Consider the following 24355-nt stretch of genomic DNA (forward strand, 5'->3'; position numbering starts at 1 on the left):
TCAGACCGCTCCTCCACACAGCCGGAGGCTGACACATGAGCACTGCTACTCTGAACGAGACCTGGAGAGGGCCAGACACCGGGCTCCGATCAATACACCGGTCCTCAGATCAATGCACCGGTCCTCAGATCAATACACTGGGCTCCGATCAATACACCGGTCCTCAGACACGGCTCGCACTGATGGAGGACACTTCACTGCTTTGAGAGACAGAAGGAAAAGCGCCCAGATCCATACCATGACGAACATCTCCAGAGACACCCTAGAGAGACACCCGTTTCCAGCCCAGTCGTTTCCTTCACCCAGATGAACCGTCGCTGACGCAGAGTGAAGGAACCACTGAGATTCGATATCTGCACATTTCACTAGCTTCTTATAACCTTCTTAAAAACAGTATGGGCCTCATTCACAGAGCCGCCATCTTGGTTCTAACTACTGGCTGGGTGGGGGGACTGGGAAGGGCCCCCCCCCCCACCCAGCTAGTGGGTAGAACCAAGATGGCGGCTAGGTGTTAACAACCCATAGGTCAGGGCTGCAGTAAATCAAGATTCCTAGACATTTGTACATCAGAAAATACTTAAATACCTTTATGGCAAAGGGTTGGGTTGTATATATACACATTATTGTACCGCTGCATATTTAGATTGTGTGACTGGTCTCATGTCCGATTAGTTTTAAGCACATGCGTTTGAGGAGCTAAATTAACCCAATGACTAATTTGGTGTCTAGTCCACCACCAAATTGTAGCCGGGCAGGTATGGTATGATAAAAATAGAGGAATACTTTATTTTAAAAGGTCCCATGACATGCCACCAGGTTTGAGGGTGATTAGCCGTTACAAGCCGTTTTGAAAATTGGCTACCGTCACACATCTAGGTGGACACGCTCACTTATGTCAGAAGAGCCAGATTTTCAAAGCGGCTTGTAGCGGCTAATCACACTCACACCTGGTGGCATGTCATGGGACCCTTAAATCTAAACTGAACAATCAGCATCGAGGGAGCTACTATGGAAGTTGAGGTACTAGCAGGTTCTAAGCAGAGGCCTCTAAGAGGTGACAGCTCATTCTATTCAAAGGCTCCTCAGGATCTCTGAGGAGCTCAGTAGCACTGTGAGAGAGTCGCAGTTGGGTTTACACAGAAAAGGAAAGTTAGGAAATTATTTCATCGTTATCTTTCTCTCCGTGTTCTTGTTATGTTGAATAAAGTTCACAATATAATAGAAGACAAAAGGGGCTTAATGGATAGTCAGAAGAATATGTTTAATAAAAATAATTAAACCTTAATTTCCTCTATATAACTTCATAGAAAGTAATCCAATAAATTACAAATGACTTTGACGTTTTTTCCTCCACTACATAAAGCATTATTCGACAGCACAGACCACTTTTTTGCAAATATTGCAACAATCCAATACAACAGAAACAAAAAACGGGCCGCAGAAGGTGACATTTAGGATATCCGTGAAATGAAGCATACAAATTAAATACAAAGGCAACGATTCTAGAAGCGACTACTTTACACATCGGAAAACTCAAAACAGAACTCCATGTACAGCAGTAGTGTGGCGATTATGAAGTCACAGGCATTGCATATTGGTCAGTATGTTTGTCTCTGATGAACACGTCCTCACGCCCCCCCCACACGAAGGAGAAATAAAAAGACAAGCTGGTCTCCCCGTTACTCGCAGTGTCATTTATTTGTCCGTGCGGAATTCAAATGCCAAAGCATCTGCGGTAACATGTCCAGCTGTAAGATGCAAGTGTGTGTGAAACCGAAAAACAAATAAAACAACGACAGCCAATTGTCTACGGCCAGATATCCGACGGCTTGGCCAAGGGCACTACAAGAATAGGAAACCACTGTTGCACAAAAGAAAAAACACAGTCGTGTCCGTTCATGACTCACGAATTGAGAAAATAACATGAAAACTAATATCTGAAGGGGGGGGGGGGAAATAAAATAAAATAAAAAAAGGTTGCCATTGCATTTCGAGCAAACGCAATGGTGAGGTCATAACGACAGGCATCTGAGAATACTCCTGAACAGTAAAGGGATTTTTAATCAGTTGTTGAGACTCTGCGGTCTGTAAACCGTGGCCTTGTTTACAGTGTCCCCTTCGAGTGTCTACCTACATCACAGCAATACTGAACATCCAATCCCCCCCCCCCCCCCCCCCCCCCCACAATCCAAGCAGGGCGTATATATATATATATAACCGTCCACTGTGCACCAGCAGTGCTGGAGGTCGGGCAGGGGGGGGGGTTTCAAAAAGGTACGTTGTCGCGGTTGAATTCCAGTGTCAGAAACCGGTCCTGGGTACAGCTTGGAGCGGGTGTGAAGACACAGCCACCAAGTAGAAGGTCAAGAGGTTCAGTCTCAGGAGGAAGTTGTGTTGGAGTTTGAAGAGAGTTCAGTGTAAGGGCACTTCTACATCTAGCGGAGCACTCATTCACCACAGACGATGAGGAGGAGGAGGAGGAGGAGGAGCTGGACATGAGCTAAGAATCCCGGTAAACTCCCTGCATCACGGAGGCCGCCCAGCCCTTGCAAATCAATGCCGTCTGGTAGACTTTACGCACACGAAACATTACACATGTGGTCATCGAGTTGTGTAGCAACTTGTGTGTATACCCATTTTAAGACTTTGGTGGTTCAGGTGTGTTGTGGTCAAGCAACAGTTTGAGAGAAAGAATAAACGGGAAAAAAAAAAAAACAGCCGATCATTTTGATGGGATCCTTCGAGGTTCCCACTTTTGGAGGGAGAGCGGGGGGACAACAGAGACGGCCGGCCGGAGCCTCGGAGGCTCCGCCGACCACGCAGGACACAGCGCCGGTGCCCGACAACAGCCAGTATCTCTACGTCCCACTGAGGTAAGACAGTCCAAAAGGAGGTGAGGGCAGTAGTCGTCACACGCCATGAATCCAGAACCATTCCTCCACGCCTTCAACAACCGGGCCCTTTTGGCACACACCGACATGACACTATAGGGCCAGGTATTACTTTACTCTCACAGACACACGCACACGCACGCACACGCACACACACACACAGACGTGCACACAGTGGTCAAAGTCAACAGGCATGGAAGCAAGGGACGCCAAGCAAGCACACCGCCAGAAGTGCAAAAGTGCACCTTGGAATCGAGTGCCTTAGTGAGGCATTGAGTGAGGGCCGGAGCTCTAACACACAGAACGCATGCCCTTGTCCCAGATCTGAGTAAAGAACAGTTAACAGCTACACATGTACACAGTGTCGCAGCACAGAACCAACGAGAACCAAAAGAACAAAGTATGCCCATAGAAGCACAAAAGCTCAACCCAAACCCAAAATTAAAAAAAAAAGTTAAAAATAAAAGACATTTGTACATTTGAGTGGATGATCCAGAATAACGAAGAAGGCATTCGTGTCTTTGTGTTCCTAATGCATGGGGTACGGTTTTGAGGTTTTGAGGGGGCGGGCTTTAGTTTGATGGCAGGTTGTGAGTGGTGGGAGCAGTGGGCGGGACTCTGGGAAGTCTGGCCTATCAACAGCTTCTGTGACATTCAATAGCTGCCTGTGTTATTGCTGAATTATCCAAGAGAATGATCGAAAAAAAAAACTAAAGTGAGCAGACCTGAAGAGAATATAGGTTTACATTTACAAGAGAAAAACTGAAAAACACCAAAACTGTTGTCACGGTCATCAACCCACCCAAACCCAACCAGCAAAATATATTAGCGCGATGGCAGCGTTTTATGTAGTTTTGAAATGTTTAATAAAATTAATTCCTTACATGGTAATTACAATAATGCCTTTGATTTTCTTTTCGTCGTTCCGTTTGTTTGTTGCATTTGTACATCGTCGCGCTATTCATCATGTCACAAAGAAATCTACTAAAGTTCGACATGCAAAATGTCTCAAAACAAGATTGTACCTTGTGAACAAAAAAAACTGAAATTTCATTTCAGTTCCTTTTTTAAGCCATTGTTTTTTTCCTCTTTTAAATTGTTTTTTTTTTAGTCTTTATTACACAACAAATTCATTAATTCTTCTATTTACACGTAGAGAAATCACAACGCAAGTGCAGGAAAAATCCATATATAGGTGTATATATATGTGGCATGTGTGTACATTTCTAAGTGATACATAAATATATTTATATTTATATATGCGCGCGGACGACTCAGTCCTCGTCACTCGAGTCGGAGTCCCCCGACGAAGACGAGCTCCCCGAGTCCGACGACGAAGACTTCTTGGAGTCGGCCCCACTGTTCCCCTTTTGTCCCGCCGACTCGTCCCCCTCGTCATCGTCATCATCGTCGTCGTCGTCGTCGTCATCATCGTCGTCGTCGTCATCCCCCTCCGCCCCCCCCTTCTCCGCGGGGGCTCCTGGTGTCCGGAGGGAGGCGTGGGCGTGGGAGGAGGAGGAGGAGGAGGAGGAGGAGGCTGGCGGCTGGGGGCCCGGGGCGGGGCCGGGGGGGTCTGCGGGGCCGGGGGAGCCCCCCTGGGGGAGGTTAAGGCCTGGGGGTCGGAGCATCCCTGGGTAGAGCATACTGGACAGTAACAAGGGGTTCAGAGACAGCGGGTTCCCGGGGGCCGCCGCCGCCGCGGGGCCCGCCGCCGCCGCCGCCGCTGAAGCACTTAGTGGGGAGGTGGTGGCGCTGGAGGACGCCGAGGAGGAGGACCGCGAGGACGGCGGCGAGGGCCCGTCGCCCGCCGGGCCCCCTGCTGTCCTTTCCCCCTTGGCCGAGGCGCCGTGGGCCCTGGAGGAGGACGAGGAGGCGGCCGTCTCTCCCGCCGGCCGGCCCTTGGCCTTCTCCTCCGGGGAGCCCTCCTGCGCGCCCTTGCCCAGGAGCCCGCTCATGCCCAGCAGGTTGGGGAGGCCCGCCATGCCGGAGAGCATCATGGGGAACATGGCGGCCAGGTTGTTGGAGGCCAGGCTGCCGGCGTCCGAGGGCAGCCCCATGAGGCCGGCGGTGAGCTGCAGCGACTGCAGGCTCTGCAGGTTCTGCTGGAAGGCCTGCAGGCTGCTGAGGTCCATGCCCGACAGCAGGCCGTTGGACAGCAGGGGGTTGAGGCCCAGGCCCGCCGCCGCCGCCGCCGTCGGGTTGGAGGCCGCCGACGCCGCCGCCGCCGCCGCCTTGGCCAGAGGGTTCTTGGGTCGACGTCCGCGACGACTGACCTCCTCGGGGACGATGGGCCCCGTCAGGATCCGGTCGAACATGCTCTCCGGGAGGTAGCCCTGGGTGGAGACACGGAGACACACACACACACACACACACACGGAAAGACACACAAACACAGACACACACACACACAAACAAACAAACACAAGTTAACACCATTCCGAACCTACATCATTACTTACTCTGCATAACCAGTCACACAGATTCCTCCATTTGGAAGAGAGACCTTCTTATAAACATGTGCTGAGAGGCTAACGGATGTGGATGTTTTGGGCGTCACCAGGCGGAGTGTGTCGGGTGCTCACCGATTGCTTCACCACGTCGGCCCACTCGGGGGGCACCCCGTACTCTGGGTTCTCCTGCAGGAACCGGCTCAGGTCCTTCAGGGGAGGGGCGAAGGCTCCGCCGATCTGCGGGGGAACACACACAGCGTCAGTGACCGCCCGCCCACAGACGACGGGACTTCACATCGCCCGCTTCTCACCTCACTCCATCCCAGGCACGGAGGTAAAGGGGAGGAGAGGAGGGGCTCACAGGCTCATACGGCCACTGTTGGGTTTAATAATAGCCTTTGATTTTCTTTTAGCCGTTCCGTTTGTTGCATTTCACAAAAATAAATTGAAACGCAAAATGTCCCCAAACAAGATTGTACCTTGTGAACAAAAAAAAATTGAATTTCCTTTCAGTTTCCTTTTCAAGCCATCGTTATTTCTCCATTTCATTTTCTTTTAGTCTTTAACACACTGACAAAATATTTGTTGGGTTTAACGGTCGCACAAACACAAACCCTAACCATATTCTAAAGCCGTTTATAATGCACATTCAGACCATTGTTCCTCCTAAACACGACTTCAATTGTATTCGTCTGACAAAATAGTCCCCGTATTTCCCCCCCCCCGTGGCTGCTGGGAGTACCCCCCCTGAACCCCGGTCCCCACCTTGCGGGCGTTCCTCCGGTTGATGATCTGCACTCGCTCCTCGCCCGTCAGGCTGTTGACGTCGATCTTGTTGGGGTTCCTGCAGCGGTGCCTCTTCTGCTTGGGTCGCCCGTCCGGGAACTGGAAGGGCATCTGCATCTGCATCTTGCTCACCCCCTGCGGAGCGGACACAACCAGACACACAGACACACACACACACAGCGTTTCACTGCACAGTCCTGTTTTCAATTGACCGGTTGTCTCTGGCTGTAATAAGGCCAACACGTACCACCCCCAAAGGGAGATAAGTAATAACTCTTCTAATAGGGCTGGGCGATTAATCACATTTTGATTGTGATTTCGATTTCAGAGTGAAACGATCACCAAACTAATATAATCGAGTTGAAGCAATTTTTTTTTTTTTTTTTATAGAAATTGCAGAACAGCTGGACTCATATCTGGACCATTTTGTGTATTTTTTAATGGGGAAATTTCAAAGTTCTCATTTACAAAGTGTTTTTTTTGGAGAGAAATTCTGAATAAATGCATCATGTTTTCAAACTCAAAAATAATCGTTTGAATAATCGAGATTTCAATATTGACCAAAATAATCGTGATTATGATTTTTTCCCATAATCGAGCAGCCCTACATTCTAATGCCCATTTAGTCCATTAAACTACCCTGGAAATCCAGAGTTCTCGCAAGATCACAATTTCAATTTGCTCAGCGAGTCACTCTGGGAACGAGCAATCTTCAATCTGATATAGGCAGGCCAAAAGCGTTGCTGTTTTACCAACCGGATACGGCAAGAGTCTTATCTATTGGTTAGCTCCGCTGGTCTGGATACATCACCCCTTCTTCTGATTGGTCGTAGTGTTATCCATGATATTTGGAAATGCATGCTTGGTGCCGCCCCTCGAGTTGGGTCATTGTTATTACTCGTTGCCAGACCGTACAGCTTGCTAGACCGGTTGCACAGGATGTTGAGACAGCCGTTTCTATGGCAGTGACCGAAAACCTTACGACAGCCACACCTAGCCTTGTCCCACATATGCCAATTAGCTAGCCTAGCATCCCAAACCTCCCCTGCTCATTTTAGATTTCCAAGGGGCGTCACCATCGGGCATGGACCACAATGCCTCTGGACGGGATTGGACGGGCCCACAACCAATGAGAGCAGCGAAACAGGTGACGCAGCACTGAGCGACGAAAGAAAGCTTTTAGTGTGGCCATTTGTTAGTCGTCCAGTTGGTTTGATATTATTTCAATAGCGGAAACAATTGACCGGTCAACAGCAGCGTAGTATGCAGAGCAAATGAACCATGAGCTCTCGAGATACGTTCAGCTTCCAGGCACGAGAAATACACTGGGAGGAGAACGGCTGCTTCATCAGGAGGATCCTTGCTCCCACACCGAGTTAGGGGGTTCACCCAGAGGAAGAGGAGGACGGACGGGGGAGGGGGGGGCGTGACTCACCGGGATGAAGGCCCCCGTGTCGGCCACGAAGCCGGGGTGCTCCCGGAGCCACTGGTCCAGCTCCCTCCTGCGGGGGGCGTCGTCGCCGGCCAGCCGCGTGCCGTCCTTCAGGTTGATGACCGGCACCCGGCTCTCCGTGTCCGCCGGCCCCTGGCTGGGGCCGGCGCCGTAGCCCGACGCAGGGGCCCCGGCCGCCGCACCCATCTGGCCGATGCCCCCCCAGCCTGGAGGCACCTGGTGGGGGACACAGGGGTTGGGGTTAGGAAACGGGGTCCATGGGCAAGGCAGGGCCCATGAGCAAGGCAGGGCCATGAGCAAGGCAGGGCCATGGGCAAGGTAGGGCCCATGAGCAAGGCAGGGCCCATGGGCAAGGCAGGGCCACTCTACAGCTCTACACTGTACGGTACCCAACAGGTGGCACGCGGTCTACACTCGGGTCTACCGCCATCGCTAAGAGCGAGCAAAAGGTCGATCATCAAAGTCACATCTCTTCTGTTTTGGCGACGCGGTGGTTGAACGAGCTCGCTCCCGACGTCGGGACGGCAGAGTCGCTCACCAGCTTCCGCAAAAGACTAAAGACTCACTTCAGTTCAGAGTTCTCCTGGACTCTACCCCTCTTTACCCCCCTTACCCCCCCCCACACCTCTCTTACACACATAATGTATGTTGTACGACCTGGCACTTAAAATCAGTACTTAGCATGGTGTAGCATCTGATCCTAGCTATCTTTGTTGTATATGGGGAATGGGTTAACCTAGAGATTTTTAGTGCTTGGCACATTTCAAAACTACTTGCTTCTATGAACATCCTTACTGTAGTGACAGCGATATATTGTTGTTTCTATTTCTCCTGACAAATGTACTTATTGTAAGTCACTTTGTATAAAAGCGTCTGCTTAATGCCCTGAATGTAAATGTAATAAATCTATAGAAGCACAGCCTTGCCTGGCTAGATCCTGCCGGTGTATCGGTCCGGAACAGAACAGAACAGAACAGAAGCGCCTTGTGTATACGAGGGGGCGGGGCGGGGGGGGGCGTGCTTACGTGCTCCGACGCGGCGGGCGGTGGGTTCCGGTTCATGAACATCAGGTCCATCCCCTCCACGTTCTTCCTCCGGCCCCGGCGCCGCTTCCCCGCCGGCTGACCGTCCAGCGCACCGTTCCGCCTCATCGGGTCGGGGAGACCTGGGGGGACTGCAGAGGAACCGGGGGGGGGGGATTATTAACAGGTAGGGAGGCCGCGACAAGCTAGTACAACAGATGACGTGAAGTGAGGTGCGCTCATATTCTGAAGATGATTATATATAGATCTAGATCTTGATAAATATCTATAAGATATCTATTTCTATCTATATAGAAAGATATCTATATATAGATAGATATATACATAGATATAGATATCAATATATATATATATAATGTATAAAACATTTATGACATTTTTGAGATTACATTTACAATTCACTCCTCGTGACTTGGAAAGGGGAATTTGTAACGATATACAATATACAATGTGTAAACAATATTTAAATGTGTTACTGTGGCCTGTGCCCTCAATGTGAGCATTACATGACTGCTTGCTTGTAACCATCAAAGTAATTAGTAGGTCACGCAAATCAGACTCTGCTGCCACCTGGTGGCCACAGAGCAAAGCACCAGGCGGTGCAACTCGACGGCGCGCGTGCGCTCCCTTACCGTGGTGGAAGCTGGCCTGGGGCTTGGTGATGTCCGCCAGGCCCGTGTCCGAGGCACTCTGGAGCTCGTGGAGCCGGGCCAGGTACTGCTGCTGGGCCTGGGGCCCCTCCTCCGTCTCCAGGGGCCTCTTGAGAGGCAGGCCCTGCTTCTGGAAGGTGAGCTTCAGACCCCCCTCCTGCTGTGGGGGTAGAAAAGCGCGGGCGGGTCAGACGGCTACGGGGCGACCGGCTGACGGCTTCAGCCGGTGGACGTCTGGCTGAGCGGAAACCACAGGAAACAAACTGAAGAGAGGCGTCTATTCTCCAGATGAATGCTTCTGAATGTTTCTTTTAAGGCAATTTAAAGTACACTTGAGCTCCAAAGGTTACTAGAAATATTGTCCACATATTGCACATTAATTAAACCAGTGGTTCTAAAACTGTATCCCCTCTAAGATAGCCCAACGCTAGAGCACCCCCTGCAGTACTCCACAGTACCCCTAGGGGTACGCGTACCCCCATTTGAGAACCACCGGATTGAACGGTAAAACGTTAAAAAGCATGGTTTGGGGTAGCAAGAGCAGAATGTCTGGTGCTCTCCTGAGGAGGTGTGCGCCAGTATACTGCCACCACAGCTACACAATGACACTCTTCCACCCATAATAACAGTGCAAACACTTCACGTTTAGAACAACAGAGCCTCAGGGGTCAACCCAGAAACACCTTGACAAAAGGGGGCTGAGGCAGACAACAGAGCAGCAGCACACTTACACATGGGTTGTGCGCTCTGAGTGGGAATGAGTGCTTTGTGCGGCGCTAATTACCACCTCAGAGCACGGCTGAAATTAAGTCATCAAGTAAAAGGGAAAAGGGCGCTTTGACTAAATCCCTCCCCTGGGCGGTCAAAACGGCAGGCAGGGGATCAGCAAACACTGCGGTGTGTTGGCAGGTTGGGGGGGGGGGTGAGGGAGGGAGGTGAGGAAGGGAGGGAGGGAGGGGGGAGGTGGGTGAGGGAGGGAGGGAGAGAGGGCAGTTAAAGGTCCCATGACATGCCACCAGGTGTGGTGTGATTAGCCGTTACAAGCCTTTTTGAAAATCTGGAAATCTAGGTGGTCTACCAGCAAGTGGACTGTAGCAAACGTTGCTCATCTATCCGTCGCACATCTAGGTGGACACGCCCACCTGTGATGTCATAACCGACAGATTTTCAAAACGGCTTTGTGACGGCTAATCCCACCACAACTTGTGGCATGTCATGGGACCTTTAAGGTGCTACCAGCAAAGGTACCACAGTATGGTGTGTGGAGGGTGGAGGAGAAAAAAAACAAAACTGAAAAAAACCAACATACATTGTCGAGTTTGACCGAGAAGTCCTTGCTGTCTGCGACATGCGTCTTCACCTTTGACCCCTGCGGCGACGCGGCCGGCTCCTCCCCCAGGCTGTTGTTGGCGCTGTCCAGGAGCTTGGTGGTGTAGAAGGACGCCACGGCCCCGCCCGGCTCGTACGCCCGCCGCGTCGCCGGCCACTTGCCCTTCAGCACCGCCTGGCAGATGCTGTCCAGACGGTTGATCATCGCCCGGTCCTGGGGGGGCGAGAGAGAGGGCGAGAGAGAGGGAGAGCGAGAGACAGACAGAGAGAGAGGGAGAGAAGCTGGATTCAAACTGGGCCGCACGTCATTTCATGAATCCCCCCCCCCTTTTTCTTCTGACCGTTCTGGTCGTGCCAAGTGAGCAGGACACCACACCCCAACTGCTCCCGACGAGCTGGCTGTCGCCTTGCGTGGCTGACACCGCCGTCGGTGTGTGAATGTGTGCACGAATGTGTGAATGCTGGGCAATGTTGTAAAGCGCTTCGAGTGGCCACTGGTTAGAAAAGCGCTGTACCAATGCAGACCATTGACTCAGATGTCTGATCATTAGGGGTGTAACAATACGTGTATTTGTACAATTCGTACAATTTGTAAACAAAAAAATTTGGTACGGGTTTAACGGTTTGATGCACGTTTCATTTCGGTGCATAGCGATTTTCTATTCTTTTTCATGAAAAAAGTTTTTATTGATTATCACACACTGTGAGTGTCTGCGCTGATGTTTTGTGTTGAGGACCACAATGGAATTAAGTCCTGGACTTTATTGTGTTTTTTAGCCTCAATTGTATTTGATGTCTTTTCATGTGCGTGAGGCATTTATTTGATACAATTGAAATAAATCAAATCAAATTCACAATCAATACAAATAAAACTGCTGTACCGAAAAACATACTGAACTGTGACTTAAAAACCGAGGTGCGCACCGAACCGTGACCTTTGTGTACCGTTACCCCCCCTACTGATCATAGGAGCGGCAGGCAGTGCAGGCGGACGTACCTTGGGCCAGTAGGACGCCGCCAGCATGTAGCCCCCCTGGAAGGGCGGGAGGTTGGTGGCCACGCCGTTCTCCGCCATGCCGCCGCCGTCCCGCGTCTCGTCCTGCAGGGCGCTCAGCGACGCAACGCTGTCCTCGTCGAACACCGGCGCCGGAGCCGCCGCCACCGCTACGCACACGCACACACACAGGGGAGACACGGCGGTGAGACCAACGCTTAACACACACACACGCACACAATAAAACACGCACACACGCATAGTTGGTGTGGCCACCTCATCAAATCTCAATCACAATTGCCTATCCAGAGACACATACATACATACACACCGTCACACACACACAGTACGACAGTCACACACTGGTCCCATCGTTGACCTAGACCAGGGGTTCTCAAACTATATGGGGCCGGGGACCCCTCAGAGGGCAGAAAATGTTGCAAGGACCCCCTATCATAACCGCGACACAAATGTAATCATATAGGCTCTTATCTATTTGTTCACAGATGCAGTAAGAGAGCGAGAGAGGGGTACAATTAGCAACACAGTGGACAATAAAACAATGTAACCAGTGCAACATCAACTTTTTGATTAATCAAATCAAGTAGTGTTAGCAGACAATAAAAAAGCACTGATATAAGGTGAGACTTATCCACTTTGAGAACCACTGACCTAGACAGACCGGGGACTGTGTGGGTACATGCATACTGCCCATGACATCCTCCAATCGGCCTTCGAAGGGCGTCGTGCTCAGCACCATTTTGTTATGTGGTTGAACTCTAGAAACCTCACAATCTGTACAGTGTGGGTCAATGTTTGCAGGCGCATGCTGAGTGAATGCTAAAAGTAAGCCTGAGCAACAACAGCCTGTACGATTTGGCAAACATTGTTTGCACAAGGGGGTGTGGAAGCCTGACGTAACACGGGAGGAAGCTGGTAGTCGGGCCAAGTCACGCAAGTAAAGTCACGGATAGTTTAAGCGCACACAGTGTTGACACACACACACACACACACACACACACACACTCGACTTTGGCGGGGAGACAACACACCTTTCTTCTTCCCTTCCTCTCCGCCGCTGTCGCTGTCGGACGACGACGAAGACGAGGAGGACGAGGAGGAGGAGCCCGACGAGCAGGAGGACGAGGAGGAAGAGGAGCTGGACCCCGAGCGCGAGGACGAGGACGACGACGACGACGACGAAGACGAGGAGCGCGAGGAGGCGCTGGAGGAGGAGTCCGACCGGGAGCGGCCGCGGCGCGCCTCCTTGCGGCTCCTCTTGCTCGCCTTCTTGCTCTTCCTCTCCGAGGGCGCGGGAGCGGGGGGGCCGGGCCGCGCCTCCTTCTCCTCCGGCTCCTCCTCCTTGACGACCAGGGGCTTCTCCTCCAGCCCCGTGGGCGTGGCGGGGGCGGGGGGAGGAGGGCTCCAGCCCCCCAGCCCGGCCCGCCCCTTCGCCGCCGCCGCCTCCTCGTCGTCCGTCATGGGCTCGTCCTTCGGCGCGCCGGGCGCCGCTGCGTCGGCGCCGTCCCGGTGCGTGGGCGTGGCCAGCGGCGAGCTGGTGGAGGCCTGGGCGGAGCCGTGGGAGCCTGCGAGGGGCAGCGGCGTCGGGGCGCGCGACGATGCCTGCTGATGCTGCTGCTGCTGCTGCTGCTGCTGCTGCTGCTGCTGCTGCTGCTGCGAGGCCTTGGCCTGGCTGTAGTTGCGCTGGGCGGCCATGAAGCTGAGCTCGGGGTCGCGCAGGATGTGGTAGTCCGTGCGGCTCACGCCGTGCTTGGCGGCGCCGATCAGCAGGTCGTGGTCGTGGCTGCCGGGCTCCCACCACACCGGCAGGTCCGAGCCCAGCTGGCAGAGGGACAGCCGCTCGTACAGCTGCGGGTGCCGCAGCACCTGCTCCCGCACCTGCCGCAGCAGCTCCACGCGGTACAGCGTGCGGGAGGCGCGCTCCTCCGTGATCGGCTGGATGGACAGCGACGGGTCCACGGTGGCGTCTGCGGAGGGTCAGAGAGAGAGAGAGAGAGAGAGAGCAAGAGAGGTAGAGAGCAATGGAAGAGAGGGGGAGAGCAAGAGGGGGAGAGCAAGAGAGGGAGAGCGAGAGCGCCAGTGAGAGAGAGGGAGAGACAGCGCGAGAGGCAGAGATGGAGAGAGAGAGCGAGAGAGAGCGAGCGAGAGCAAGACCGCGAGTGAGAGAGAGAGGGAGTGAGCGAGAGAGCGAGGGAGTGAGCGAGAGCAAGACGAGGGAGAGAAGTTGGATTCAAACTGGGCCGCTCGTCATTTCATGAAACAACAAATCTGTTCCTGGATCAGCACAGAGCTGGATGCACCGTTGTTGCTCGTCGTGTTTACATGTGTATCTACATAAATAATCGCGCTAATCAGCCACAGATGTGCGGTGACAGTGTTTGTTTCTCTTATGATTTCTCTCTCGTTTTGATAACGAGCGCCACCCTGCGATGGCAGCATGCCGTCCTCAGACAAAACTATACCTTTTGTATGAGTGTGTGTGTGTGTGTGTGTGTGTGTGTGTGTGTGTGTGTGTGTGTACGTTTGTGCCCGTACCCGTGTGTGTGTGCCCATGTGTGTGTTCGAGCACGTGCGTCTGTTTGTGCGTGTGTGCCTGTATGTGTGCGCGCGAATGTGCCTGCGTGTGTGTTTGAGCACGTGCGTCTACTTGCACGCGTGCGTGTGTGCCCGTGTGTGCTCCCGTGTGTGTCTGCGCGTGGACAAGTTGACCCCTGACCTCCTTCCTTGGGCGGCAGCCGGCACACCCGGCGGCTCATGGCGGCGAAGGCGCACAGGTACTTCTGCAGGCTCTCGTCCGTCTTCTTGTGCAGCCGGGCCATGGCGCGGAACTTGGTCCAGTCGAAGCAGCCCAGGTCGGGGTCAAACACCACCCCGAAGGTGGACACCACGCGGTAGAAGTCCGCCTCCTCCCGCCGCGTCCACCTGCGCGCGATGAACACAGACACACGGGAAGCAGGGATCAAGATCGAGGGAGTGCTGTGGCAGTGTGGCAGGACAGTCAAAGCCGTTGGATTATGTGAAGCATCAGGTTTACACGAGAACGTGCAAATGCACACTTTGAAGCGTACGTGATGTGGCTTTCGGTTCCCGCCAATTCGAAGAATTCAAAGTTGTACAAAATGACGTAACCGACCGATCTTTGCATCGGTATGGACCCCGTTTTAAGAATCCTTTAACTGCAGGTAAACCCCTGAACAACGGTCACCATCGCCACACCTGCTAAGCACGGTCATGTGACATGTGACATGACTGCGCATGTCACATGACTCGGCGTCATGTGACACGCAGGCAACGGGTGCAGATCCAGTAGCGGGGGAAGCCTGTGCAACCACCTCTACACCAAACCGGTGGTTTGTGTTTTTTGTGTGTGCGTGTGCGAGTCCATACCTCTGTTGGCGTTCTATCTTGGCGGCCATCTTGGGGTTGAGCGCCGAGTCGCCGAGGGCGGGGGGCAGCGGGCAGAGCGGGGCGCTCATCATCAGGGCCTGGGGGGCGTAGCTCTGGGTCTGCGTCTGGTGGATGTGGAGGATCTGCCGGCTCTTGGTGTAGCGCTGGGAGGCCGTGATGAGCCGCCGCAGCCGGGCCGTGAGCACCGACGGGGACGGCCAGTAGGCGGCGCCACCGTCCATGAGCGGGACCTGGGAGTCTGGGGGGGGGAGGAGCCACAGAAACGGGGTCAGATATTTACATTAAAGGTCCCATGCCATGCCACCAGGTGTGAGTGTGATTAGCCGTTACGAGCCGTTTTGAAAATCTGTCTGTTATGACATCGCAGATGTGTGACGGATAGATGAGCAACGTTTGCTACAGTCCACTTGCTGGTAGACTGATCTATCCAGCATATATCTAGGTGGACACGCCCACTTGTGATGTCAAAAGAGCCAGATTTTCAAAACGGCTTGTAACGGCTAATCACACTCACACCTGGTGGCATGTCATGGGACCTTTAACGTTAAGGGCATTTAGCAGACGCTTTTATCCAAAGCGACTTTCCAATTTCAAGGTTAACCCATTCCCGTATACAACAAAGATAGCTAGGATAATATGTTACACAATGCCAGTATTAAATTTGTGCCAACATTAATATCCAAGAATTTGGCCTGCTCACGTGTTATTTATTATCATGGTATATTGCTACACCGTTTTAAGCGGCAGTTTCATTTGGAATGCATCAGAGCCCTTTACGGAATCAGTGATCCCACTAAATCCTCTCTGCGCCCGTGCACGTGCACATCAGCACCGCGCACGTGCACATCAGCACCGTGCACATGCACATCGACATCCCACACAAACCAAGCGTTCCTGCAGGAACAACACTGCCCGTTTTGGAATTCATTCATAAATCATTCATGAATCAATTTGGGAAACACTGTCCATAATTATTATGACCCATTACGGGGGGGGGGGGGTTTAATTGTCTGTAAATCAACTCCTCTCTTGAAGTGGAGGGCCAAAATAGTCACTCCCGAGCAAAATACTTTTTTTTTTGGCCAAGTATGCTCACACATACAAGGAATTTGGTCTCTGCATTTATCCCATCTGTGAATTAGTGAAACACACAGAGCACACAGTGAACACACAGTGAGGTGAAGCACACACTAACCCGGAGCAGTGAGCTGCTACAGTTACAGCGCTCGGGGAGCAGTGAGGGGTTAGGTGCCTTGCTCAAGGGCACTTCAGCCGTGGATGTGGGCATGGGAGAGCAGTGCTCAACCACTTCCCCCACCCACATTTTTCCTACTGGGTCGGGGATCGAACGGGCAACCCTTCGGTTTAAAGGCCGAAGCCCTAACCAGTAGGCCACAGCTGCCCTCAAGATGGATGCATAGCAACTCCCTCGATATCCTGATGAAATAATATAAATTGAATGCTCCCATCAGTCATCAAAACGATCATATCGTCAACTTTGCATTCCTCCAGTCGCTACGGACATTTGAGTGACACACGACACAACATTTACCTCCGGTGTTGTCCACGACGACCAGGTCTCCAGGCGAAGAGGCGTCGTCCTGTGTGGAGATGAACCAGCGTTAAGGAACTACAGATCCCATGAGCGCCCTGGGTCGGGGACTACAAATCCCCAACATCTGCCTTGTGTTACAGCGCTAGTCGGGGGGGGGCGGACTTGGCAGAGCTTCTCCAAACAGTGCGGCCCCCTCCCCCCCCCTGCTGTGCTTACCTCCATCTCGTCCTTCAGAAGAGCAGGAGCGGGCTTGTACTCTGGGTCATCCACATCCCTGCACACACACACCAAGACACACAAAGACAAACACACACACACACGGTTAGTATGGCATGTTTGGGTCTGTAATGTGTATTCAAATGTATGAGGAACAATATGAATAATTTCACAAAAGAATAGAATACAACTAATCATGGGTGGTGTAAGAATGATTAGAAATGATGTCAGTTGTACTATTAATTAAAAAGGGAGGAAAAAACTGAATGAGGACAATAACATTAAACAATAAATAAATGCACTAAAAGTTTGTTTTCATGTACCCGTTTACTTTAATTAGCTGACTTTGTTTTCCCAGGTGCATGGTGTGTGCATATGTACACAGTATTTTAAATCCTTGTTTGTCCAATTAACTTCATAACTTTGCCCTGTTAATCTTAAGCAAATTAACCATCTGGTTAAAGATAAAAAACTAATTCTAACTGAAACGCCGTTTATACAGCACAATGCATGTGTATATGACACTCGACATGGAGGAACAGAGTGGAGGTTTGGTTGGGTGCCTGCCTAGCTGCGTGCCTCTCTGCCTGCCTGCATCTCTACCCACCCATCCATGTAGTCATTTGCCCTCTGCTCTGCAGCGATGGCCTTCTCGTCGGGCCGTCCCACGCGGTCTAGGAAGCAGAGGGCCGGGTCTGCTCTGATGGTGTTGTACTTCTCATAGCCTGGAGGACCGCGGCGGAGAAGATCAGGTCAACTCACACACATACATTTACTTTCAGAGCGTTTAGCAGACGCTTTTCTCCACAGCGACTTACAAGAAGTACATTTGTCAGAAGAAGGAGAAACGATACATTGCCGTCGGTAGAGTAAGGATGTTCTAAGAACCAAGTGCCAAGCACTAACAATCTCTCGGTTAACCCATTCCCCGTATACAACAAAGATAGCTAGGGTAAGATGCTACACAATGCCAAGTACTATGTTTAAGTGCAAGGACGTACAACATACAATAAGTGTGTCAATTAAGTGCCACATATATACCATACAATACATCTATATAATGGATACATACATGTATGTATCCACCATGAATACTTATTTACCATGAAAAACCATTTTTGTTTTGAAAAACAGAAAATCCTCTGAAAATATTCTGCTCAAACGTGGCAATCAAAACTGAAACTGGGTTACAACCATTTGTCGATTGTTAAGTAAAAAATACAAACAAAACCCAAGTTAAAATACCGTATTAGCCATTGATTAGTTGTGACGCTTGCCCAATACAAAATACGTTTCAACAAGTCCTCATTACATGACCTTCCACTCATGTTTGAGCGGAAGGTACAGGTGTACAGGTGAGAGTACAGGAGTGCTGTTCTAGATCCACTGGGCTGTCTCACCGTGCTTGAAGACCCCCAGTAACAGACCCTTGTCCGACACGGCGTCCCACCACAAGGCGGGCAGGTCAGAGCTCTCAGGCTCCGGCACACAGATGTTGATGTCACTGAGGAGGAGGAGGAGGAGGAGGAGGAGGAGGAGGAGAGGGTGAGGAGGGCGAGGAGAAGGATGAGGAAGAGCAAGAAGAGGAAGAGAAGGAGACAGAGTTAGAGGAGCAACATGCAAAGAGCATTCAAACAGTAATTATCATGTCAACACTGGATCATAGGCAGATCTTCTGATCGGATGGTCTATGAAGGTCTAGGGTGTGGTACACATTCAGTGTGAGCATGGTCTGAAATTATCTCAAATAAAATAGTAAAAATTGATTTGTCTAAATGAATCTAAGCAGGCTTATTACAGAGAAACAGGATCTTTGGTGTTGAGTTGCATGCGTTCATTGAGCCACTGAAACCTAGAAACCTAGACCTAGAAAACTGCAGTTCTGACTTTGAACAGCAGGGGGAGCAATACAGCTTTCCTATTTATTTCCAGTCTTCAGAGAGAAGCTGCTCTGTAATTCAACCTGATAGAGCCATGGATTCCACAGGTTTCTACCATCCCACCCCATATTATTACCAACCGTTTGTGAGCGCGCTAATTTTCCCCACAGTACACACATCAGAAGAAAGAAAGCAAACAGAAAACCACTCTAGCCATCATTTCGGTAATTCCGGACGAAGCATTCAATCTGTGTTTGTCCAAAATGTTCCAATCTTACACGAGCACACAGGAGCTTCCCAGATCAAATAACAACTCATGTTCCCCCCTTCTGGCCATCTCCACCCATCCTCTCAGCCTCCATGGCAATCTTCGACTCTTTATCATGCGAAGACCTGAAATCTTCTCACTGCATGAATTATTTTGATATCCAGGCAGCCCTTTACTACATCGGTTAAACTTTAACTGTGACACCCCTTTGGCTGAGCATTCCCCCTGTGAATGCTAAAATGACAGTATGTATACAACCTGTACACAACCTTATCTAGCCAATCCAAACGATCACAGCTCCAAAATCTCCCACATTACAGTAACACACTTGACTCCAAGCCGTACTTTTCCCCAAAAAATTAAAACTTGGATAAATAAATGTGCATAACGACCAGGTACGGTAACTGTTGTCCCATTCAGTGGGGCTCAATTCAATAAACTTTATTTCTAAAGCCCTTAATCACAAGTACAGTCTCACAGGCCATATATGTATGACATAAATCCAAGCAAAACATCTCAAATAATTGAGTTAATAAAAGTAAATACAATAGTGTCTATGGCGATGGGGGTGCTGGCCGGTTAACTGTAAGAGGAGTCCAGGCGTCCAGTGACAGCTGACTGCCTGCACTCCTCTGGTCAGCGGCTGGGTGTGTTGCAGTTCTCTGTGAGCAGGAGACCAGGTAGGAGGACTCACCTGGCGTCTGCACCGTCCAGCACCTTCTGGGACTGGACTCCGATCACCTCCTGCTTCAGGTAGTACAGCATTCTGACCCGCAGCAGAACCCTGCACACAGACAGACGGTGTCACAACAAAGCCCGCGGACAAACGCTGAGCGCGCACAACGGGGGCCCACAGAACCCACACACACACACACACACACACACACACACACACACACACACACACACACACACACACACACACACACACACACACACACACACACACACACACACACACACACACACACACACACAGTGTGGCTTCGGAAGTTGACGTAGCGTTGGATGGCAGTTTGGATAGTTGCAGAATTTTGTTGTTTCGGTTGCATTAATCTTATTTGACAGGATTGAGCCTATCAAATGTATTTGCACATTAACTTTCACCACATTTTGGAAACCGCAATACGTCCATCGCTCTAGAATACAAAAATACAAACTAATGGACGTTGAGGTCCTACACAATCACCATGGACTGCAATATTCAGACCAAACAGTATCACCAAACTACGTGGTTCAGTGGTCGCTAGGTCATGGGTTCTGATCCGTCCCATAGGTTAATCAGTGTACTCCTAGGGCCTGATTAGTATGGATAGTACCTTAAGTACAGAGTTCACCACACACAGATCCAGAAGCTCATTATCTATCCCAAGCAATGGATGAACTCTGATTATGAGTCTCCCTCCCTCCCTCCCTCATCCTCTCATTTCCACTCCCTCCTCTCTGCCTCTCCCTCCCTCTCCCTCCCCCTCTCTCTCTCTCTGCCTCTCTCTCCCACCCTCCTTCCCTCTCTCTCTCTCTCCCACCCTCCCTATCTCTCTCTCCCTCCCTCCCTCCCTCCCTCCTCAGCGACCAAGAGACTTGGTTCTGGGCGAGTGAGAGGGAGAGCGAGGCGCTGAGTCATCGGGGAGACGTTAGCTCCGTAGCGGCTGAGTGCTCGGTGCCACGCGGGCAGCCCGGGGTCTCCAGGGACACCGGAGCTGAGCATCAGGCACTGGGGCGTCACAGCGATGACACGCAGCCACCGGAGTGTCCTGAGCATCCCGGTTATGTCTGAGACGTGTTCACGGTCCACCCATGTTCCCCCCGGCGGTCCACCCATGTTCCCCCGGCGGGACACTCCCACCCACGGTGAAGGAGGAGTCCACAACCATTCCCACTCCACTAGTCAGAAGCCAACATATCCGCTGTCTCTTGTAACAATTGACGTGTTTCCAGATGATTGAGTAATGGGAAACCAGATACGGCATTCATTTTCCCCGTTGAAGAAAACCTGACGGATCCGGATGCGATGCATGAGTGATGATCACACACTTTTGGCGTAGCGCTATGCAATGCTTTTTCTCGACTGCCTTTGCTTCCCCTTCTGAGCGATGCAACTTCCCATCAGAGACAAGGTCCTCCCAAAGTAATTCAATCATGTCATTGGTGTGGACTCTGTTCGGCAGTTGGTCTGGTAACCATATCAACGACGAGGAGGCCTTGGTGAGATGTTGATGTTTACTCGAGGTAAACACTTACCCAGCATGCACTCTGACCTTTGCAGCAGTGGGGTGATCTAAACAAATGAGCCTTTCCACAGGGGTTGATAACGATCACCTAATTAGCATGAATGTTGTGTCATAACAAGAAGGCCGATGCATTTCATTTCCCAGCCTCAAGGACGCTGTACATAAGGGCACGGCAGAGTCGGAAAACACAGTAAACGTTCAAAATGCAGCAATATACAGAACTGTCACAGAACTGTCACAGAAAACTGTCAATACCCTGTCCAGTATTTCTTATCTCAACCAGTATTTCCCGGCACTATATACTTATAGTCTTAGTGTAACGGGTGCGAGTTCATTTGAATTGAACACAGGCACACAATTCAGCCTCTCTCTTCAACGTCGTCTAGAAACTCATTCTACGGTCTTCACAAACAATCAAGGGTGACATTCCTGCGGCTCGCCGTCCACCAAATTGGCTGGGAAGCCCTGCTCTTAAACACACACTCATCTCCCGGCCGCGACCACACTCTGTACTTTCACAGGTATCTTCCATCTTTAAGGAAGCCCACAGACACCAGCGTGCCTCATCTTCCCTGCATAATGGGACCCTTGCCACGACCGACCGGCGTAGAGTTATGGCAGGAGAACACCACAGCGATCCCCCCCCTCTCTCCCTCGCCTCACCCCTCCCTCCCCAGGTCAGCTGGAGCTTCCTCTGGCTGTCAACACAGCCCTTCATCATTCTGCCTCTGACTCACCCAGACAAGCCAAAGCCTCTGTGTGTGTGCGTGTGCCTGTGTGCGTGTGTCTTCCTAGCATCGCAGACACCGTGAATAGCACACATTCTTCCAGAAGGACGCGGCCGTGTTCGTCTTGTCTGACAGAACAGCATATTTGCCATAGCTTACATCTCCGAACAACAAAGCATCAACACATCACCGAACATCAAACTTCAGCCGTCTGTCAGCGGAGACAATTGATTTCACCGGCACAACACACACACACACACACACACACACACACACACACACACACACACACACACACACACACACACACACACACACACACACACACACACACACACACACACACACACACACACACAACCTCTTCTTGATGTGCCCTTCAATACAACTCTACCCTATTCAAGAAATTGGCCTGAATAGTATTATCTGATCACAAGGCCAGGGGACATGCGGATGCTCTCTAGACGTGTGTCAGAGCACTGCTGTAGACCGCGGTCGGCTGGGCCGTGGCACACAGCTCGCTCAGCCACCACATTCCAGACCCTGCAGCCCTGAAAAATGCAGTCGTCAGCAGAAGCCTGCCCCCCCGCCCCCCCTCTCTGCATGTGTGTGTTCGCCGGCGTGAAACATTGGACAATCCCTGGATTCAGCAGTACTCGGCCCCGCTCAACAATGGGGAACTTTCTGACCGAATCCCCCAGTGGACACAAGCCCGGTCTTTAGATAAAGGAGCAGCCTTCATCTCTTTGGCTTTTTACCCAAATACTCCACATTTCCAAAGCAACCCCTTTTGTGTGTCCCCGTTTTTCGCTCTCCCTCTTCTCCCGCTGTCTGTGAATAAGGGAGGCAGCCCGCCCGTCTGAGGGTCTAGCAGGTACCGCCAGCCATTAGCCAATCACTGCCCTGTCGACTCCAATGGAGCATCAATGCATCCTGATTACCCCGGATTAGAGGTGCTACTGTTGAACTGCAATCAAACTATAATTACCCTGCATTCTATTAAAGACATAGTGACACAATTGCAGTGCGAGGCATTAAATAAAAATTAATAATAATAAACACCTGCCAAATAGGCGACACAAACGATCACAGGCTTGGTAATTTACTTGGAGCAGAGGCATTAAATGCATAAAAAAAATGTCAACAAACCCCTTCAACATAATTCGATAAACAGCTTTTTTGTTTTTTAAAAGGGTTGGGTGATACATCACAATTAATATTTATTATCCCTTTGGCGGCATCATATCGACAACTTAATAAACTGCCGTGTGATGATACACAATTACTAAGTGGCTACTGTTTTTAATTACCAACGACCAGTAATAGGAAGCGTAGCCCATTCATTAACTGTGAAACGAGCATGATGGCAGAATTAGCTAAAAGCCAAGGAGGAGCCCACGCTTCTGTTGTGACACTCCTTAAGAGCGATGTAGTCTGCATACAGACGATGGTGCAGAACGTGCGAAAGAAGTGTCACCAGAATGGGCTCCGACCGATTCGAAAGATCAAACAGAATTTTATATTGTCCATATGTATGAAAGCAGAGGTAGTGCGCTGGTATGACATTTGGAGAAGACCGCCTTTGACTAATTTTACGCCGACGCAGGCCTTCAGCAACACTAACGTTTCATAACAAGTCCCCATTCAGATAAATAAATAACAGTGGGGTACTGTCAGTTTGAGGTCTGCCCCTGGATGCGTTGGACCTGTTGTCTGTGATGATGCTAGGCACCCTGCTGGGAAAGAATACAGACAGCCTCCACCCGTCTCCTCCCCTCCGTTACCATGGATATTGAAGTACCGGCAAGGTTCAGAAAACGCTACAAGGCCCAACGATGACCCTTTCAAACCACAATTCAACTGTACGAAACTTCCCCCATAATCATTTTTTAAATTATTTTAAGACACACAACGGCTGTTGTGTGACGAGTATCAGGAACATTTCAAGTTCAATATTATCCTCATGGAGACATGCCTCAGCCTCTGTCCCTCTAGCGGTGCGGACCAGACCAGCAGTGTGTTCCACAGAGGTCCTACTGGTTACAGTGGTTAACTGGGCTGGAGCCTGTCGCCCTAATCATCACAAAAGACAGTAGTCGTGTGTTCGCCAGAGGACGTACTTGTTACAGTGGTTATCTGGGCTATCGTCATAAAGACACACAGCAGGGTGTTCGGTGGAAGACGTACTTGTTACAGTGGTTATCTGGGCTATCGACATAAAGACACAGAGGACACAGAGCATTGTGTTCGATGGAGGACGTACTTGTTACAGTGGTGCTTGAGGTGTTTCTTGTAGCCTTCATCCTGTAGCATGTGCTCGGGGTTGTGTTTCCGGAGCCACTCGGCCTTGTGGATGTCGAAGGAGCTGGACTGCGTCTTCATCTTCTTCCCCTTGCGTCCGCGCGGCACCGGCGCCGACAGCCCTGCTCACAGGAGGACAGGAGGTCAGGGG

The 24355-nt window shown here is 51.0% G+C and overlaps 1 protein-coding gene across 1 annotated transcript in view; it reads right to left on the reverse strand.

Moving 5' to 3' along the window:
• Positions 1-1242: 1242 nt before the first annotated feature.
• Positions 1243-24355, reverse strand: part of chd9 (chromodomain helicase DNA binding protein 9) — a gene marked incomplete at its 5' end in the record, with an annotated part of 51335 nt that continues 28222 nt past the window's right edge. The window contains 17 exons of the mRNA XM_084475873.1: positions 1243-5224; positions 5474-5578; positions 6107-6262; positions 7563-7796; positions 8606-8754; positions 9256-9433; positions 10583-10816; positions 11600-11766; positions 12649-13584; positions 14334-14539; positions 15005-15263; positions 16578-16626; positions 16797-16854; positions 17404-17521; positions 18197-18300; positions 19639-19728; positions 24167-24326. Of these exons, the coding sequence (XP_084331999.1) occupies positions 4166-5224; positions 5474-5578; positions 6107-6262; positions 7563-7796; positions 8606-8754; positions 9256-9433; positions 10583-10816; positions 11600-11766; positions 12649-13584; positions 14334-14539; positions 15005-15263; positions 16578-16626; positions 16797-16854; positions 17404-17521; positions 18197-18300; positions 19639-19728; positions 24167-24326 (4262 nt within the window). The 3' untranslated portion in view covers positions 1243-4165. The remainder of the gene's footprint in view (positions 5225-5473; positions 5579-6106; positions 6263-7562; positions 7797-8605; positions 8755-9255; positions 9434-10582; positions 10817-11599; positions 11767-12648; positions 13585-14333; positions 14540-15004; positions 15264-16577; positions 16627-16796; positions 16855-17403; positions 17522-18196; positions 18301-19638; positions 19729-24166; positions 24327-24355) is intronic.

This window comes from Micromesistius poutassou (genome assembly GCF_964030765.1).
Source record: "Micromesistius poutassou genome assembly, chromosome: 12".
Taxonomy (NCBI): domain Eukaryota; kingdom Metazoa; phylum Chordata; class Actinopteri; order Gadiformes; family Gadidae; genus Micromesistius; species Micromesistius poutassou.